Source organism: Lynx rufus, unplaced genomic scaffold, assembly GCF_022079265.1.
Source record: "Lynx rufus isolate CCGP_SWC_20201006 ecotype Redwood Valley unplaced genomic scaffold, mLynRuf1.p SCAF_6, whole genome shotgun sequence".
In the NCBI taxonomy this organism is placed as follows: domain Eukaryota; kingdom Metazoa; phylum Chordata; class Mammalia; order Carnivora; family Felidae; genus Lynx; species Lynx rufus.
Window position 1 is genome coordinate 118,196,100 of NW_025814878.1, and position 20,545 is coordinate 118,216,644.

General features: G+C 36.2%; 1 protein-coding gene across 2 annotated transcripts in view; it reads right to left on the reverse strand.

Moving 5' to 3' along the window:
• The window catches only part of EXOC2 (exocyst complex component 2), a 280,355-nt gene that overhangs the window by 194,102 nt on the left and 65,708 nt on the right, over nucleotides 1–20,545 (reverse strand). For both annotated transcript variants that reach the window (XM_047101674.1, XM_047101673.1), the window contains exons 5-7: nucleotides 12,872–12,985; nucleotides 11,050–11,174; nucleotides 504–584 (exon numbers count right to left, since the gene is read on the reverse strand). In XM_047101674.1, the coding sequence (XP_046957630.1) occupies nucleotides 504–584; nucleotides 11,050–11,174; nucleotides 12,872–12,985 (320 nt within the window). The remainder of the gene's footprint in view (nucleotides 1–503; nucleotides 585–11,049; nucleotides 11,175–12,871; nucleotides 12,986–20,545) is intronic.

Here is a 20,545-nt window from a genome sequence, read left to right on the forward strand (position 1 = left end):
AACAAAATGCCTCAGAGTTAGAAACACTCTTAAATATGAAGCTGCCTTAAACTCACTTTGGAAAAAGGCATGCCATAGATAAATAAGTGACATGTAAGCATATGTCATTCTAGTAGCTAATATTATTTATATTAACACTGTCAGATACATGAAGATGTTTTTCAGATTTCTGGTCAATGACAATCCTGGCTACTGCTTTAGCACTATTTTATATTTGATAATGCTATTTATATATTGGTCTCTTTTATGGTAGCAAGTTTTACTTCTTAAGAAGCATACTGGCTTATTTTCAAATTATGATTTCTTATAAACAAAATGCAAACAGAAACAGAACATTCATTTTCAATGTTTTTATTCCCCTTTATATTTATTAATTCATTACTATTCAGAAATAAATATTAAAATGCAACTCACTGTCTTGTTCTGTGAAACCAGGTCAAAGAACTATATTAAAGCTTGTTATAAAGTCCATAAATAGTTTTGGGTAGGAGGACAAAACTTACTGTTCAGAACATTCTCCAGTTTTTGCGTCATGGATCCTTCTACTTTTTCCGTTCCATCCGCTTCTAGCTTTTGATGGATAGCTAGAAAAAACATCTAGTTAAAGTGTGGGCTATTTTAGTGGGTGGGAACACATTACATCAAAATGACATTTTTAAACAACTTTAAAAACAAAAAAAGGTCATATTATTTTCACTGCTGGAAAGAAGCACAAACATGAAAAAACTCTGCAAAGTAACCAGCAGACACCAGTCTAAGTTATTCACAGATTAACACTATTAAAATAGTACATAATACATATACTCAAATCATCTGATAATCCAGGCTAAGTGGTAAACACAGTTAAATTAAAAAAGAAAAATGAGGGGCGCCTGGGTGGCGCAGTCGGTTAAGCGTCCGACTTCAGCCAGGTCACGATCTTGCGGTCCGTGAGTTCGAGCCCCGCGTCAGGCTCTGGGCTGATGGCTCAGAGCCTGGAGCCTGTTTCTGATTCTGTGTCTCCCTCTCTCTCTGCCCCTCCCCCGTTCATGCTCTGTCTCTCTCTGTCCCAAAAATAAATAAACGTTGAAAAAAAAATTAAAAAAAAAAAAATAAAAAAGAAAAAAGAAAAATGAGATGTAAGTAACTAATATCTTTGATATTTGGCCACAGGAAAGTCATTTTTATTTCTCAGTTTTACCATCTGCAAAACAGAAATACTAGTATTTGAAGTCTACCAACCTCAAAATATTTCATTTCAGCCTTGGACATAAAATGGCAAAACACATATTATTCATGTTCTATTCATTCTGTTATTACTTCCTTGGAAGTTCTCAAGATCTAGTAATATCTAACAATATATCAATTTGTGGATATACAAATGACATTGGTGTTTTTTGCTATTGATATATGTCTGCATGGTTCTGATACACATTATGAAAAATAACTTTATATTTAAAAACTGCTTTACCTACTAGAGGGTAGGTTTTAAACAGAACAAATCAAGCTTATCTAGGTAAAGTATTAAGAAAATTTACAAAATGAAATAACCAAATACAATTTCAAATCAAAACTGTGACATAATAAAAATAATAAAATTAGAAAGGCAAACATTAATTGAGCCATGACCATAAGTTAAGCACAATCATAAATTTCTAATGAATATTGTTCATCTGGCAGGAAGTCAATGAGGCATGTTCTAATATTTTTATTTCATAGATGAGAAATTACATGGCTCAGTGATACTAAATAAGTTGACCAACTTCACAAAGCCAAACCCAAAATTTGAACTCAAGCTGTCTAGTCTCAGAACAAAACTTCACCCCATACTGATTATATGCACAGGCAAGCGATTTAACCTGTGTAAGCCTGTTTTCACATTTATAGAATGAAAAGGATAGACTTACTATGTTAGTTGGGAACTGCATTCAGATGCAAATAAAAGATATCTCTCTTCCAAATAATAGCTGCTAAAACACCCAGGATTTTATTGTTTCACATAACTTCCTTGGCAAAAACTCAAATGTAACATGTGTAACTCCAAGGGCTTCACAGCCAGTACAATGAAATTACATCACTCTTACAGTCCTTATTCTCCAACATTCAAATAGCATGTCAAACTCTTCTTAAAAGGAATTAACAGGTCCTGCCTCAACCCATCAGTCAAGCATGGTAGATTTGAGGGAGTGGGGGGTCTGCTTAAGAAAAAAAAAAATGAAGTGTTTTGTTTTAATCAATCACAATTTGATTTGTTTCCCTTGACTCATTGATTAGAAAATTCTGGGCAAATTCAGTGTTCAAATGCAGTATAAAAATATTCTCAATGCATAATAACATCTATTTCTCTCCTTCTTTAATTACTTCCTAATTTTGATCCTGCCTTTTTTTTTTTTTTTTTTTTTTTTTTTTTAGAGAAAGAGAAAGCACAAACACGAGCATGAGCAGGGCAGAGACAGAGAGAAAATCTTAAGCAGACTCCATGCTCAACACAGAGGCCCAATGCAAGGCTTGATCCTACAACCCTAGGATCATAACCTGAGCTGAAATTAAGAGTAGGATGCTCAACTGACTGAGCCGCCCAGGAGCCCCTGCCCATTTTTAATACCTTTTTTATTTTTTTTAATTTTTTTTTTTTCAACGTTTATTTATTTTTGGGACAGAGAGAGACACAGCATGAACGGGGGAGGGGCAGAGAGAGAGGGAGACACAGAATCGGAAACAGGCTCCAGGCTCTGAGCCATCAGCCCAGAGCCTGACGCGGGGCTCGAACTCACGGACCGTGAGATCGTGACCTGGCTGAAGTCGGACGCCTAACCGACTGCGCCATCCAGGCGCCCCTTTAATACCTTTTTTAAAGCAATTTCAAATTGTGTTTGAAATTTATAAACAGAACGCTTCTGTTAGAGAAACACATTCAGAGAGAGAAAAAGAAATACATTTTGAAAACAAAGTCAGCCAGTATATTCTTAATTGTCTTGGTTGATTCAGGAGTGAAAAGAAAGTTATTTAATGCTCCAAAATTGGATTATGCAGTAATAGCAACATAAAATGTTTCCACATATTAAAACCTAAACTTGGGGCGCCTGGGTGGCGCAGTCGGTTAGGCGTCCGACTTCAGCCAGGTCACGATCTCGCGGTCCGTGAGTTTGAGCCCCGCGTCAGGCTCTGGGCTGATGGCTCGGAGCCTGGAGCCTGTTTCGGATTCTGTGTCTCCCTCTCTCTCTGCCCCTCCCCCGTTCATGCTCTGTCTCTCTCTGTCCCAAAAATAAATAAAAACGTTGAAAAAAAAAAAAAACTTTATAAAACCTAAACTTAACTTGAACTTGTTAAATGGAAAAGAACTTCCCTATCTTTAAAGAAAAGAGATAAAAATGCTCAAATATAAAAAATAGAAACTAAAAAGACTACTCACACTACTTATTTAAATGCTGGTGTAATTTTCTGACAATCTTGCTGCAAAAGAATACATGGCATACACTGCATTTTATTAAGGGGGCATTGCAAATGGCTCTTCCATGGCAATAGATATTGCATTTTACAGTAGCCTTGCTTCAAATGTTGCTTTCTAAGTCAAAACCGTTAAAAACCATGCAGCCACATTTCTGTTGCTGACAAAACCCATCACTGATCAGCAGGTCAAAATGAGGTAAGTCTGGCTCCCCTCAGCTCAGTTTACAACCTTTTTATGCTGACAAAGCAGCTTCCTGCCACCCATCTCCAGCACAGCAGAGTCACTGTCAAGCTGTCAGCCAAGCATGAGGACCAGGAGACACTGGATCTGATAAAGGCAATCCTATTTTCCAGAAAATTAAACCAAATAACCCAATGTCTGGTTCACTTGACCTTTTATTTTCTCTAAAAACATTTTTAAATAGTATAACTCAATAAGCAACTTGGTACATGATCACAGGTTTGTTATTGTTTCTAATCTATTAAAACTTAAATATGTGAAACAGTTGCACACCATAAAATTGTATTTGGGAAACAAAAAAGTATGTATGTAAAAGTTCTATTCAAAGAAAATTCAGTTATAAAAAGACTGCCTATTGATTCACTGAAATTTGTTTTATTTAACTCTCTAATTAAATGTGGACATCAAATTTGCAGATTTCAATAAAAAAATTCATAGCATTTGTCCATACATTTATATAATGCCATTATTAAATGAGGCACTAGAAATGATACGTGTGTATAGGCAATGTCTGTAAGATTTAATGTCAGGTACACTGTGATCTACACACTCTAACCACTATATATTACTACTAGCCTATATGAGACAGGAATATTCAAACTAGGTCAAAGACTAGCAAACTATTTCTTTTTTTTTTTTTTTTTTTAATGTTTGTTTATTTTTGGGAGAGACAGAGCACCAGCAGGGGAGGGGCAGAGAGAGATGGAGACACAGAATGCGAAGCAGGATCCAGGCTCTGAGCTGTCAGCACAGAGCCCAACACAGGATTCAAACTCATGAACCACAAGATCATGACCTGAGCCCAAGTCAGATGCTTAACCGACTAAGTCACCCAGGTGCCCCACCAACTATTTCTATAAAGAACCACATAGTAAATATTTTAGGCTTCATGGGCCACATAGGGCCTCTATCACATATTCTACAACTGCTTCCCTCTTTTTTTTTTTTTTCCTCTCACACAAACCTTGAAAAACACAGCCATCTTTAGTTCCTGGCCTGTACAAAGACAGAAAATGGCCAATCTGGCCCACACACCAACCTCTGAGGATAATATTTACTAAAATAGGAGACTAGGAAGAGTTAAAATGAGATCTCTTAAAAATTTAAATTTGTAAAGAACTTTTCAAACATTTAGTTTTTACTTACACCAAATTTTTATGAGTGGCTAAATTATATAAATTACATTTAAATAGGCCAGGTAACCTGTGAATCATTTCCTCAGTTACACTGGGAAGAAAAACAATAATGAAATAATTGCGACTATTATATAGAAGGCTAATAGGTATAAAGGATTCTCACTTAGATAACTGGATCCTAGACAACCATACCTGCCTAAATAACCTTCAGATATCAACAGACACTAATAACAGAATGTGCCAAAAAATCAGTTATGGCTACACTGTCTCAAGTAGCAGCAACAAAAGTAACATGGGAGGGAAGGTCAATTGTGTATCGAGCACCATGTGTTATTTACTCTGCTTCGGCCTCTTAGTTATTCTTTAGTATAACATGAATAAAAATAATTCATACAGTTTTGGTCCATAATTGTTCTCAAAAAAAGCAAGTGATAATGTTGGACTTGCCCATAAAAACAAGAGACCAAACAGGTGAAAAGCTCAAGGGGCAGTCAGGGAAATGTTCACCAAAACAAAGATGACAATCAGAAGGCACTGAGAAGGGGTGCCTGGGTAGCTCAGTTTGTTAAGCGTCCAACTTCGGCTCAGGTCATGATCTCACAGTTCATGAGTTCAAGCCCTATGTCAGGCTCTGTGCTAACAGCTCAGAGCCTAGAGCCTGCTTCAGATTCTGTGTCTCCCTTCTCTCTCTGTTCCTCCCCCGCTCACACTCTGGTCTCTCTTGCTCTCAAAAATAAATAAGCATTAAAAAAAAAAAAAAATTGAAGAAGGCACTGAGGAAATGAAGAAGGCCTTTAATAATATGAAAAGCTCCACAAACATCACCGTGGCCTGCGAGAACTGGTGTGAACTATATATATATATATATATATATAGTTTCTGGTAAGAAACTATATGTCTCATCAAGACTTCAAAGGATTGAAGGGGTGCCTGGGTGGCTCAGTCAGTTAAACTTGATCTCAGCTCAGGTCTTGATCTCAGGGTCATGAGTTCAAGCACTGTATTGGGCTCTGTGCTGGGTGTGAAGCCTACTTACAAAAGAAAACAAACAAACAAACAAACAAACAAACAAAAAAGTACTTCAAGACTTCAAGGGATTAAAAGAGAATGGCAGGGTGACTGCCATGGAAAAGTAACACAAGATGCTGGGAATGTCTTTGCAGAACATAATAAAGTAAAAATTACAATAAATATACTGAGGTTAACACTGGAAGTTATACCAGACACACTAGTCAAGTTCTAATTAAAATATTTATGGATACACACATGAAAAAAGAAAATTGACAATAGCATAAATACTTCAAGATAGGGGCGCCTGGGTGGCGCAGTCGGTTAAGCGTCCGACTTCAGCCAGGTCACGATCTCGCGGTCCGTGAGTTCGAGCCCCGCGTCGGGCTCTGGGCTGATGGCTCAGAGCCTGGAGCCTGTTTCCGATTCTGTGTCTCCCTCTCTCTCTGCCCCTCCCCCATTCATGCTGTGTCTCTCTCTGTCCCAAAAATAAATAAACGTTGAAAAAAAAAATTAAAAAAAAAAAATAAATACTTCAAGATAAATAAAGGCCAGACAAGAGGGCAACAGCCACTGTTTACCTGACTGGGATGGCCCGAAAAACACCCTTGGATACGTATCGAACAGTCTACTTAATCAAAGAGAAGAACACAGATAATACCAAAAAAAAAGAAGAGTAAGGTGTTTATTTATACTCTGTCATCTCTATCTAGCCTAACTCTGACACAACGCATCTTCTAATTTTTTTATAACTATCTTCAGGACTATAATTCTGCTCCCCCATTTTTCTTACTTCTAACAACTCCCTTCTCTTTACAATATTTAGAGACCACATTTCCTAACACCCAGTATGGCAGGAAACAGAAGAAAACTAGTTGAGGCATACTACTATTGGGCAGCATACTGAAAAACAGAAAAGGTACTGGGTACCATATAGGAGAGCAGAAGGAAAGGAATACTATTTTTATAAAAGGCCATTCAGAAACAAACCATAAATGATAGTTGACACAACAAAAGAAAAGTGTTGAAAACTGCAGATATGGGTCTACAGATTCTAAAAGCTTTCCCATTTTTCATGGGAAAAATGAATAAAGACAAGACCTACATTCTAATATATCCTGAAAGGCATTTGGTTTTTTTTAAATTCAAGTCGAAACAAATATATCTTTTAAGCATTTAGGGAGAGAGAAAAACATCAATTCATCTATAAGTAATAAAGAATTACACTGGCTCAGGACTTCTCTCTGTAACACTAAAAGATACTGGATCAATGTTTTCAGAAAATAATTCTGTATGAAGCAAGACACATTTCCAGATATGCAAGAATTCAAAAGCTCTAGCACAAAACATATATCCCACTGTTCAAAAAATTCAAAGATAGAAAAGATGAAATGTGAAATGACTGGCAAGAAACATTAAAGCCAATTAAATTTATGTGAATAGATGGTAAATTTTAATTAACTGCAGTAAATGTGTTATCAAATGAAATGCAAAAACAAAAATAATTGAGAAACATAATAATGAAATGGAAAAGAAAAGGTAAAATAAAAAGCTATAACTCCAGATTAAATTAAGACCAGAAAAAAAGGAAAGAGCATGAGAAATACAGATGTCCTGAACCGATGTTACACACAACAGGAGGCAAAAGGCAACCTATAATAGAATTTAAAAACATTTCTTGCCAATGTGCAACAACATGGTCTATATAGCACAGAAGGAAAAATGAAAACCGAAAAATATAATAGAACAATAAAAACAAAAAGACAAAAATGTCAGTTAGGATAAATGTATATGGCTTGAATTTTTCTATTAAAAGGCAAAGACTCCCAAACTGGTATAAAAATATAAAAATTCTACCATATGTTGCTTACAAGAGAAATGGTAAAATCAAAATTTCTAAAGGTTAAAAAGAATATGATGTATAATATATTAGGCAAATGCATATATAATATTTCATATTAATATAATCGCATACTAAAGAATTTAATCTTACCCAAAAAGAGGTCTGGCCTTTGTCTTTAGCTTCTGAGAGGTTACCTCTAAGCTTTTCAAATTCTTACCTGATGAAAGTATCTTTGTTTACTTGGGAGCCTTGAGCTATACCAGATAGTGTAACAACGTAATTTACAGTGAAGACTTTGGGTCACTCCATATCAGCTTGACCTCCAGAGGGACCTCTAGATGGAGGCCAGCCATTGGAGCAGTCAACTATGTCTATGTGACAGAGCTCTAATAAAAACTCTGGACACCAAGGCTTGGATGAGATTCTCTGGTAGGCAATACTCCATGTACACTGACTCACATCATACCAGGTAAATCAACGTTGTTTATGACTCGACCGTGAGAGGGCAACTTTCACTCCATGCACAGAACTTTCCTGGACTGTGCCTCATGCATCTTTTCCCTTGGTTGATTCTAATCGATACAACTACCAATACCCACCCCACTGGGGAACCCACTTGATCCATCACAGTGTCTCTATAGGAAAAACATGCAGACACTAAAGGCCTCCTGAAATAATAACACAGGAGTACACAGTACCATATATGACCAAAAATGTTGAAAACCAAATCTAATGTCCAAATAAGTCCAAGCAATACAATGGAAACTAAAATAAATTAAATAACACCATGAGGAAGTAATCAGTCAAATCCAGAGTATGGGATATCCTATAGGACAAACAGCCTCATGTCTTCAACATATCAATTACATGGGGGAAAACAAAAAGTCAAGGTAGCAAAGGTAAGGGTATTCTAGTCTAAAAGAGGCTTAAGAGACTTAAAAAAACAAATGAAATGCTTGGACCTTATTTGAATCTTGATTTGGATAAACCAACTATAAAGAAAGTTGGTGGGTAAATGGGGAAATTTGAGTATGACATGGGAATTAGAGGATATTGAAAAATTACTGAAACTTATTTTGGCTGTAATAACAGCATTGTGGTTATGCAGGTAAATGTCCTTATTTGGGTGGGAACCATATACTAATGTATATAGGAGGGAAATGTCATGGAGCTTTAGACTCACTGCTTGAGATCAGCAAAACACAACCAACCTCAAAAAATATCACTGAAGCAAGTTTGAAAAACATTACTAACTTAAATCTGACAGTTATACAGGGGTGACTGTACTATTCTACTTTTAACATGTTTGACATTTTTCAAAACAGAAAAGTAAAACAGATTACCTGAGCAAATAATTTATTAGTTCTTTCAATGTATTAGCTCTTTCAAATTTCCAACTGATAATTCCTACTTTACATAACCCATCACATAGTACCTACATATATACACATACAGATTCAAATGCTTCTGTAAAACACTAATACCAAAACCTGACCAAAAAAGCATTTCAAAAAACTACAGATCAATTTCACTTAAGACTATAGTCAGAAAATTTTCTAAAGAGCTACCAACAAATCAAATGCTATAGTATATTAAAATAATTACCCAAAGGAACACTCTAAAGAGTAAAGGAGGTTTCTAGCATACACAATTGAATATACAATGCAACTCCAATTTTGTAATATGGACTCATATAGGCCAAGAGCAAAAAGACCAAAAGAAAATACATCAAAATGTTAATGTAATTATCTTTACAATGGTATTAAGTAGTGTCTGTTCATTACTTATTTACTGTCTTTTTGTAATATGCATTTCATTTACATTAAAACACAGAAAAGCTAGATATGTGTGTAGCTAAAATCTTGGAATTTTATTATTAAAATCACTTTCTATATGCTATAGAGTCACCTGCTTATATGATTAAGCAATTGGTCAGAATTATCTTTGTTAAATGTTAAGTTACCAATATACTTAGGTGAAATAATTTTAAATACAATAATTTCTGAGAACTGCTAATCACCTATGGCAAATTATCATTTGCATAGCTACTAGGGAATTACTAACCTAATTCTGCTTGATAATGCTAAACTCTGTTCATATATGCTCAGGTTTCTATTGTTAATATAGTAACATTAGTAACTTAAGACAGAATATCAATAAGCACAAAGAACGAAAGAAAAGCATCCCACCAAAAAATACAGGGCACAGAGTGTTTACCGAAGAAAATTATCTAATTTCTGTTCCCGCTAGGCATTCACATTTTGCTCCTTCAAAAACCTAAATTCTACCTAACAAGGAAAGAGCTGTATCAGATGCACATTAACTTCCCAGAAGTCATCTATGCTTGTTTGGCCCAGGAGAAGGGTTTTAGAAACAGTAACAGGATGTCTGTACTTTGAGAATACAAATTAATAAAAAAAATTAAGTCTTACTGAATTAAAGGAAGTGTGGCTTCTTAGTCTACACTTAAAAGTGCTTATGTGCAGGTACTTAGTTATAGGTATATTTGTTTTTAAAAAGAATTAGGCTAACTTTTATTAATATTTTTTACTAAACAGTAATTTGATTTCTATTAATTAAAGGTGATTTTAGGGGTGCCTGGGTGACTCAGTCAGTTAAGCATCAGGCTCTTGATTTTGGCTCAGGTCAGTGAGATGGACCCTGCTGCATCTGGCTCTCCTCCGACAGCACAGAGCCTGCTTGGAATTCTCTCTCTCCCTCACTCTCTGCCCCTCCCCCTGCCCAGCAGGCACACATGTGTGCTCTCTTGCTCTTTCTGTCAAAATAAATAAATAACTTAAAAATTAAATAAATAAAGTTAATTTTAGGTGAGAAAAAACCCTACCCAACATCTTTTCCATGATATGTCTAAAACTATGCTATATCTATTTAATATACTTGCTCCCCCATATAAAGATGACAAAATGGATGGTGGACATTTAACTATTGTGTATGAGGTTCATGGGGTGATAGCTGAAAAGAATGACACATTATCATCAGTCCTTACCACACACCAAACACACAATGGATCACATTTACAGAATTAGTCACATGTGTAAGATATTGATGGGTATAAGAGGATTTTTAAAATTCTAGAATTTTACCTATTGGGATTTAGTTTCTTATCAGCCCTGGAGATTGGGCATTGTGGGAAGGCAAAGTAGTCTCCTATTTCACATATGTACAATGGGTCAACAAAAGCCTCAGAAACATTTAAAGTACCAAGCCTTCAAAGAGATTCCAGCCTGGTCTGCAACAAATATTTATGGCACATTTTAGATCTCTACTTTTATAAATACAGACTGAATGTCACACCCTGTAAACACTCTGCAAACACAGTGTTGGGTTTCTGTTGTGGAAGCCCCAGCAGATGGCTCTGAGGGTCACCTTACCTGAGAGGGCATCCTGGGCTTCAAAGAAAGTACTAAGACCTCCTTTCACATATGCCAAGCTGCCTTCACTTTTCTTGTTAGCCTGTCTCTTCAAGTTGGTGACTGCCATTTTAAGCTGTTCAAAACTGAAATGAAATTAAGAAACCAAAAGTTTGAGACTCCTAAAAAGCAAAAAAGAAATCAGATAATGCATTAAACGTGAAATACTGAAGCCTAAGTTAAGAAAGACATAGACTGACACAAGATGTAACCAGATTAAAACAAAAAGCTTTCAAATTCTTACCTACATCTAAAATTTTTTTTTTTTTTTTTTTTTTTTTTAAGAGAGAGTGCAAGCAGGGAAGAGGAGCAGAGGAAGAGAAAGAGAGAATCTTAAACAGGCTCCATGCTCAGTATGGAGTCCGACACGGGGCTCAATCCCACACCCTGGGATCATGACCTGAGCCGAAATCAAGAGTAGGACATTCAACCGACTGAGCCTCTGAGGCACCCCTACATCTAAACCCTTTTATTATAAATAACAAAATTACAGCAACTGTAAAACAGATCTGTAGCCCTCAAATGGTCATTCCAAATGTCAGACCCCTAAGAAATGAACATACATATAAATATTTCTATAAGTAATATGTATCATGTATATGATTTGCCAGGTAAGGAGTCCTGAACATCATGTCCCTTTGCACAGACCTAGATCAATGCAGTGGTTATCTAAGTTATCTAAGGCAGAACTCCTCTGTATGTTCATTTCTGTGTCCTATATCAAAATTAACCGTATCATGATTCACCACATCAATATCCAGTCCTCTGTCATTAACAGTGAAATTATAGAAAAACCTGGGGGGGGGGTGGGAGCGGGGTCAGTCAACTCAACAATTTAAATAACTAAAAAGACCAAAATATTTTATCTCTACATCTCAAGCAGAGAAAATGGGTAGATCTCTATATTTTTTTATTTCCAGCTGGGCTAAGAAAATCTGGCTGTAAAAACAGAGATCAATTCTGAAATACAGTAATAGAAAAAGCACATCCGTGATGTAAAATTAGAACCATCTTCTGCAATTAAAGATTTGACATTCCTTTAAAAATGTATCAGGATTCTCTCTCTCTCTCTCTCTCTCTCTCTCCACACACACACACACACACACACACACACACACACACACACACACCAGTGTTTCCTCATGTTTTCTAATGGTTTTCACTCTAACTGGTGAAGGAAAAATTTCTCCTAAGGTGTATTTTAACAAATTAACTTTTCAGGAATGTAAATTTTTAGCAATAAACCATTCATTTATTCAAACACTGTTACTAAATTTAATTGCTGCAAAAAAGTTACAAACCTACTCTTATCAAGAGTGTGGCAAAATGTAATTAGCAGACAATAAGGAGCACTTTAATTTGGATATAAGACCTTGACTATTTTTGGCTAATTTTAAGGCAAGTTTTTGCAAAATGATAAATCAAATCATCTTCCTTTGCTCTATGGTCAGGAAAAGAAGTATGTTTACTATTTTACACCAGGACTTGAAAGTTTTGTTATTTGAATAGAGAGAGATCACATCAGTTTAGGTACCCAGATGAGACTCCACAAAGTTTTAATGGGTTGCACAAATATGAATCATACAGAAACAAGATAGCAGGAAACAAGGGACTGCTAATTATTAACAACATTTCATAAATAGGAGAAAAGATACCCTGAGATATTCATGAGCTCACCCAAAGTCAAAGGGCTCCTACGTGGCAGAGGCCAGCCTAAATCCCTTTGTATCATATAATCCTATTAGGTACAACCACATGAAACAATAGTCCAACATCCACTGACCTGGTAGTTGAGTGGTTTTCTATAAGATACCAAGCAGCTGAAAAATTCTCACTTGTAAAATCAGCACTCATTCCAGGGAACAGCATTTCTAAGTCCTTCTGGGGAAATTTACTTCTAAGAGAGAAAAAAGATTTAAAATATACTTCAAACGCTATTACTACAATAATGTAACAGACATCCATCCGAGAGTACCTAATGTAATAAACAGGACTACAAACCATTAAAATTATACATCTTACATTATGGAGTCTATATTTACATGTGTATACAAAATATATTTCCTACACCTCAGATCATTTCTTATTATATAAACTTTATGTATATGTAAGAAATTAGTTAAAATACAGAAATTACATCAATATAGAATTTAAAGAGGCTGAGTTGATACTTTATGACATCTATCCAAATATGCAATCATTCTCTATTCAATGAATAAAAATCAAAATTTGTATACACTGAAATTTAAACATTAGTTTGTTAAAATGGTTTTTGTTAAAGACTTATATGAAAGTTGTTTTAAAACATACTAAAGCCTATTAATAAAAATTAGAGCTAATTAATAAAATAATTATATTTATACTTCTATGTCTATATCTAGAATAATTTTAAGAAAAGCTTATAACAGGCAATCCCCTATCTGCAGCTGACTTTATTGCCTACATTTTTAAGGTCAACTTCCGGATCATTTCATTTATGTATCCATTCAAATAATAACTAAATACTACTATAGTTCAGGCTCCATGCTGGAAGTCAGACAGTTGTATCTAAGAGCAAAAGTAGTATGGGCAAACCCTGTTACGGGCTTATGAGCTAGCAGCCCTCACCATATCCCCAACTCTTCATCTGTAGAGGATAAAGTCCAAGTTCTATAGTCAAGTCTCTCCATGATTCAAAACTGCTTACCTCTCAGGACTCATTTCTGCTCATCTAATCCTCAAAACTGGGAGATTCAGTAACTTCAAAGGGATTACACTTTCTTGCACACATCATGTTCATTTTCACTTCACTCCTCTGATCTTGGTGTCCTTTATGACTGAAGTGTGGTCCTCAACCACATACACTGGATAAGCCAAACTCATGGGATATGGACGGGACACAGCACTGTTTTATAGCCCAGTGTATTCAGGGTTGTGGGGAGCCATTTGGAGGGGGGGGGTGCAGAATTATCACCACCCTGTAAGAAAATGTGAGCAGGTGCAATGACTTCTACTCACTCTTATCTGAGAGAGACTTGATTTCACATTACTATGAACACAGCCTCAATTCAGAAATCACGTAGTGTGGTCCAAGATCAGCACTCCATCTTTACCAACAACAACTCTCTGATGGAGCTCCTTGACTTACAAGTGACCTTACATACAACTTACAATGGACTGGGGCCTACTCTCTAGTGAGGTGCTCATCTTGTCCCAAGAAACATCTTTCCCAGGGCAGACACCTCTACTGTCTATGTGCACTGTTCCTGTGCTCTCAGGTGCCAGGATCTCTGTTTCACAAATGCAGGGAACACTCCATGGAAGCCACACTCCCCAGTTATGAGTTAAGAAAAGCAGATGTTTGTCATACCTCCCCTTCACAGCCTAGCACAGCTCCTGTCAAAGAATCTCATAAACTCTTCCCCTTCACTCCTGGCTCCCTTTATCCCTTCATAGTCCCTAAAAGGGCAAGAGATGCAAAGAGCAAAACCAGTTCTCTATGATTTCCTTTGTAAACCCTACACTTTAATCTAGAATCCAACATCTGTTTGTCAGTAAGTCAGTCAATAGAAACAGACCCACTTTATTTCCTATTACACTTACCTTTCTCACTATGACATTTTCTTTCTTTTTTTTTTAATGTTTATTTATTTACTGGGTGGGGGAGTACAAGTGGGGGAAGGTGTGCTGGGGGCAGAAGGAGAGGGATAGAGAGAATCCTAAGCAGGCTCCATGCTGTCAGGGCAGAGCCCAATGTGCGGCTTGTCATGACCTGAGCTGAAATCAAGAGTCAGATGCTTAACCAAGTGAGCCACCCACATGCCCCACAATGTTTTCTTTTTTAATTAGTGGGGAAAAAAGCCTTGCTTAGCACTACAGTAACAGACAAGATAAAATGAGACTTTAAGAGAATCATGGACATCAAGCTGGCATTACCTCAGTAATCAGTAATTCAGAGAGTAAGTCAATCTCACAGCATTCCTCACTGGCTCCAAAAGTTAGATTATAGTCTGAATCTTCTTGGGGTGCATATGTGTTCCAGAAGCTTGTTGGTCATTTTTACCAGACAGAATCTCTGAGAGGACTCTGGAGAACTCTGCATTTTTAGAAGTTTATTTTGATTTGGATTCTTCTTGCTGGTTTGGTACTTTACTTAGTAATAAAATCCTGTCACCTTGGGAAGTTTTTCTCATTTATAAATAAAATGTACATCATGACTCCAAGTTAGAACTTTGGGGGAATATAATGACTGAGTTGAAAGGGCTGAGCCCTACCTAAGTAACTAAAAACACTTCCTTATGATATGCATAGTCCATACTCCCTAGTTCTACCTTAATTGGTGGGCAGTGTCTGTCTCGAGTGTTGTGTCAAAGATCATATGTCTAAACTGGAAAGAAAAGCATAATGAATTAGTGGGGTCTGTCTATGGTGTGAAGGAAAAGTACATGGAGAAATGCCTAACATTTTTTTGTCAACCTTACTTCTTTTTGACACTTAAACTGGTATTCTATGTAGTCCTAACACTTTGCTTGTTCAGAAAGTTGAATGATCTTAACAGAATCAAAAAGTACTACAGAATCATCTGATATCAACTAAATCCCTACTATTAACATTCTTTATCAAGTATTCAACTATGTGAAATCCTCTTCTAACAAGGGTCAGTTCCAAACTCACAGATTAAAGACACAGCTAACAAAAAAGCAGCAAAAGGGGACTCTGAGAAGGCAAACTGAACTTTACCCTTCACGCAAGCCCTGTAGTTTTGTTATGGTTGCATGGGTTCCCTACCCATAATCAGAGCAGAAGTGTGAAGAGGGATTAACATCAAAAAAGGATAAAAAAAATGCAGACACAAATCCAAAAAATACAGCAGTTGTATGTACTGGTGAAATGGCTGAGACTGCATAGTCCCCATGGGCTTGACATTAAATCACGCTTAACATAGTTTAAAAAAAAAAGAAAGAAAAAACTGTTATTTGTCTTTCTCTGTGTGGTATAATGAAATCAAGGTCCATTCATGTTGTTGTAAATGACAGGATATCCTTCTTTCTTGTGGTTGAATAATATTCTACTGTACATATATACAACTTCTTCATCCATTCATCCATTAATGAAGTTAAGTTGTTTCCATACCTTGGCTATCGTGAATAATGCTGCAATGAACATGGGAGTGTAAATATCTCAATATCCTGTTTCATTTTCTTTGGATATACACTTAGAAGCAGAATTTCTGGGTCATAATGGTAGTACTATTTCTAATTTTTGAGGAATCTCCACACTGTTTTCCAGTGTGGCTGCACCAGCCACTTATAATTAATAAAACAAAATAATGTTGAGAGGCGCATGCGCACACACACATACACACACACACACACACACACACACACACACACACACACGCAAAAGCTAAAGAAAACATATGTGAGGGGTTGGATGTATCAGTTACCTTGATGGTGGAAATCCTTTCACAATGTATACATTTATAAACTCATTAAGATGTGCACTTTAAATATCTTACAAATTTATCTATTAGTTATGTCTCAATAAAGCTGATGATGTGTTAAAAAAAAAAACAAAAAACAGGGGCGCCTGGGTGGCGCAGTCGGTTAAGCGTCCGACTTCAGCCAGGTCACGATCTCGCAGTCCGTGAGTTCGAGCCCCGCGTCAGGCTCTGGGCTGATGGCTCAGAGCCTGGAGCCTGTTTCCCATTCTGTGTCTCCCTCTCTCTCTGGCCCTCCCCCGTTCATGCTCTGTCTCTCTCTCTATCCCAAAAATAAATAAACTTTGAAAAAAAAAAATTTAAAAAAAAAAAAAAAACAAAAAACAAACAAAAAAAAACCTTGGATACACATAGCACATATGAAAAAGGTCACATCCTAAACAGTTAAAATGCTTAAACTGGTGATACTGAACAATGTAAATATGCAGCTATCTACAACTTCCCATATTTAAAATTCATCTAATTCTTACACTTCAATATTTTTTGGTGTTTTATTTTTGGGGGGAGAGACAGAGCAAGAGTGGGGAAGGGGCAGAGAGAGAGGGAGACACAGATCCGAAGCAGGCTCCAGGCTCCACACTGTCAGCATAGAGCCTGATGTGGGGCTCAAAATAGTGAACTGCGAGATCATGACCTGAGTCGCAGTCGGGCGCTCAACTGACTGAGCCACACAGGAGCCCCCAATTCTGACATTTTAGAAACGTGTCATTTACAATGTACTAAACTGTTATTTCGACAAATATAAATAAACTTGTCTTATCACAAGATAAAAGACTCATGTCTGGTAAGGCTCTAGGAGGTAAACCATTAAGAAACTCTCCTACTCCAGGACACCTCCATATCGCCCTCCTCCTCAAGAGGGAGCAGAAATGGGCCTGGCCACATTATTAATAGCGGAGTTTCTTGGTGATAAAGAAAAGCACATGGGACATGGCCAGGCTTCCACAGGCTTTGCACCCTCATCTCCTCAATCATAGGCACATCATGCCACTGGCAGGGCAAGGGTGAGAGGAAGAGACGGAAGATCTTGAAATGGAGCTTTGGAATTAGTATAAGTGGTAAGGAGGCACTTTGGCTATTTGGAACAGGCTATGTGCTTCTACAAGAGAATTCTATGCTGAGATATGAAGCATTAATCTACCTACTAGTATCTCATTTCTCATATACTATACTATTATTTCTCATTCACATAGCTTCTTCAGGCACCTAAATGAGTCAGAGTTTGAAAAGTATTGGATCTTTTGGTCAAAATACTATCTCCTCATAATCACCCCTAAGACTGAGTTTACTTTACAGTGATTTCGTACTGAAGACATTAAAACTCATTTACCAATGTTACTATATAAATTTAAATAGGAAGAAGAGTATTGAGACCTACCCTAAGAATCAGAATTATAAGAATAAGAAATTATAATATTAAAAATGACAAAATTCTAAGAGAGAGGTCAAATAATTTGCCCCAAATCACACAATTAAGTCTAATTTTGGGTAGTGATCCAACATGCATTCTCCACCCTCAGACCAAACAATCCCACACACCAGCGCAATCATAAATATCAATTATCCTAAGCAAATCATGGTTATCATATTTCCCTTGCTATCTACTGAGTGATCTTGTTTTGACCAGTGATGTCAAAACCATCAAAACCAGGAAGATCTACTTGAATATTTCTGGGAAAGGTCTCCAAACTTTAAGAAGGAGAATAAAGAAGAAATAGGGTCCTTCTGACTCTAGACATTATTGTGTTTTATTAATTATTGTGTATTATGGCTTCCATATTAGATTTTTATATTATTACTTACTGTGTTAAGTTATTATTGCTTGAATAGCAGAAATTGCTTTAGCCACTTGACAATTACAAAGAAAAAAAGTGTTATAGTAAGGGCCACAGAATAGCACACCAACATTCCTTACATCTGGGTGACATTACTAGGTCACTGACTCAACCAACAATGGAGTCCACCATCTCTGGACTCAGTATATTATGAGAAAATAAATATTTTTTTTTTGTTTAAGCTTAATTTTCATTTTCTGTTACTTATAGCTGAATGCATCCTGAGTCAGTATTTGATCCTAAAATATATGCCTAATACCTCAAAATGAACATGCAATAGAAGATCTGGAAAAAACACAATGAATGACAATGCCTAGGGAACATATCTACAAAAAGCAGAGATGGCTCATAGCATTATATAAGTGGGAGGCAATAATAATAAGTAGTGGTTAAGAGCTCAGGCTCTAGGTTCAAACTCGGAAGTTTGCTAGATTTGTCTGTATAACCTTCGAGAAGCTATTTACTCTAAGGTCCCAGTTACTAGATAACTAGGATCATAATATCTTCCTCCCAGGAATATTTTGAGAATTAAAATAGATAATGCATTTGAAAGGCTTAGCAGTTTTAACACACAATAAATTTTCAAAAATGTTATTTGCTGTTATTGTTATTCTTTTTATTTAGTTCTTTGTATTTCACAGACTATTTTCATAAGTATCATTTTATTTGATTGTCATAACAACATACTGTCATAACAACATATTCCCATATTACAGTGAGGAAACAGCCTCAGAGACATTGCATGTAAATAGTTGAGATTTGAACCTGGTACTTCTATTGTCAAATTAAGAACCGGTGACTCTGAGGTATAAAATAAAACCACAACTACATATCTAGAAAGATAGAAATTTAAGAAGAGTGAAGGCAGCGCTGTTTTAGAATACAGAGAATTGTTAATGGTCTTTATAACAGTATTAGGAGAGGAAGAAGCACTGTGTCAATGGTGCTGAGAAAGTAAGAAAGTTAAAACTTAAATGTTTGTTCACAATAACCAGATTTTAGGATAAGGCCCACCAAGTGAAGTGATGGCTTAACAAGTCAGTAAAAGCAAGGTATATTCTGAGTAATTTAAACTAAATTTACACTTTAAATCTACTACCATAGTTGGGACAGTGAAAGCAACACACATTCTACTAAGCAAGTTCATGAATCAAAACAATTTCAGTAGCTGACAATTCTTGCCACCCCTAAAATATACACTTTCCATTAGATGGCAGTGTAAGCTCAGATTTAAATCTTCTGAAAAGATTTAGCCCATGCCATGGGAAGATCCAGGTATACAGAGTCACTGGTCAGATTTAAAACTAACAGGAATGTTTTTAACATATCAGAATTTGCTTTCAAGTATGAGAACAATCTGCAGTAATGACCCTTAATCTGCAGTAATGACCCTTAAGCAAGCAAAACAAAATCATTTTGAGAAAAATTCTAACCACCTCACATAGAGTGAGGCCTGGTTACAGTTGTGTTACTCTGTGTTTGCATTAAAGAGAACATGTTTTCTTGATTTGGCAGATGGAAAGATGAAAGGCAGGGAGGCTAACACAGTAAAAGTAAGCTTATATAGTTCTTTTCAGTTGTGTGTATATTATACTCAATTCTTTTGGCTTTCAATTTTTAGCATCACTATTTTCACTTTGGTGTATTAAATATTATGAGCTTGTTTTTGGTTGTATGTGTGCTGTTGTTGTTTTTTTCTTTCTTTCTTATTTTGGGGGATAGGGCGTGACAGGTTCTGAACTTAGGCACTGTATCACAGCCCACAACCTGTTTTATAAAATTTCTAAAAGACAAATTTATCCAAGGCTTTTCTCTTCTACACTCATACTAAGAATTATTTTTCCACCTGTCCCTGGTTTCTAAATCTACTGGGAAAACTGGTCACCTTTTCTTTCTACTGAAAAACCTAATTGATGAGAAGAAAATCAGATCTGCAATGCCCTAAAATCCACATGGAAATAAAACAAGTAAACGGCACATCAAATGACTACTCTAGATAGCCTTTCTTATGTAACTATTTCACAAAAAAGTTGTAGACCATATAAAAACAAGGGCAAAGTTTCATTTTTATGTCTTCACTCCCATATATGTACAATGTCCAAAAACATTACTTATAAATATTCCATTAGACAAATATTTATTT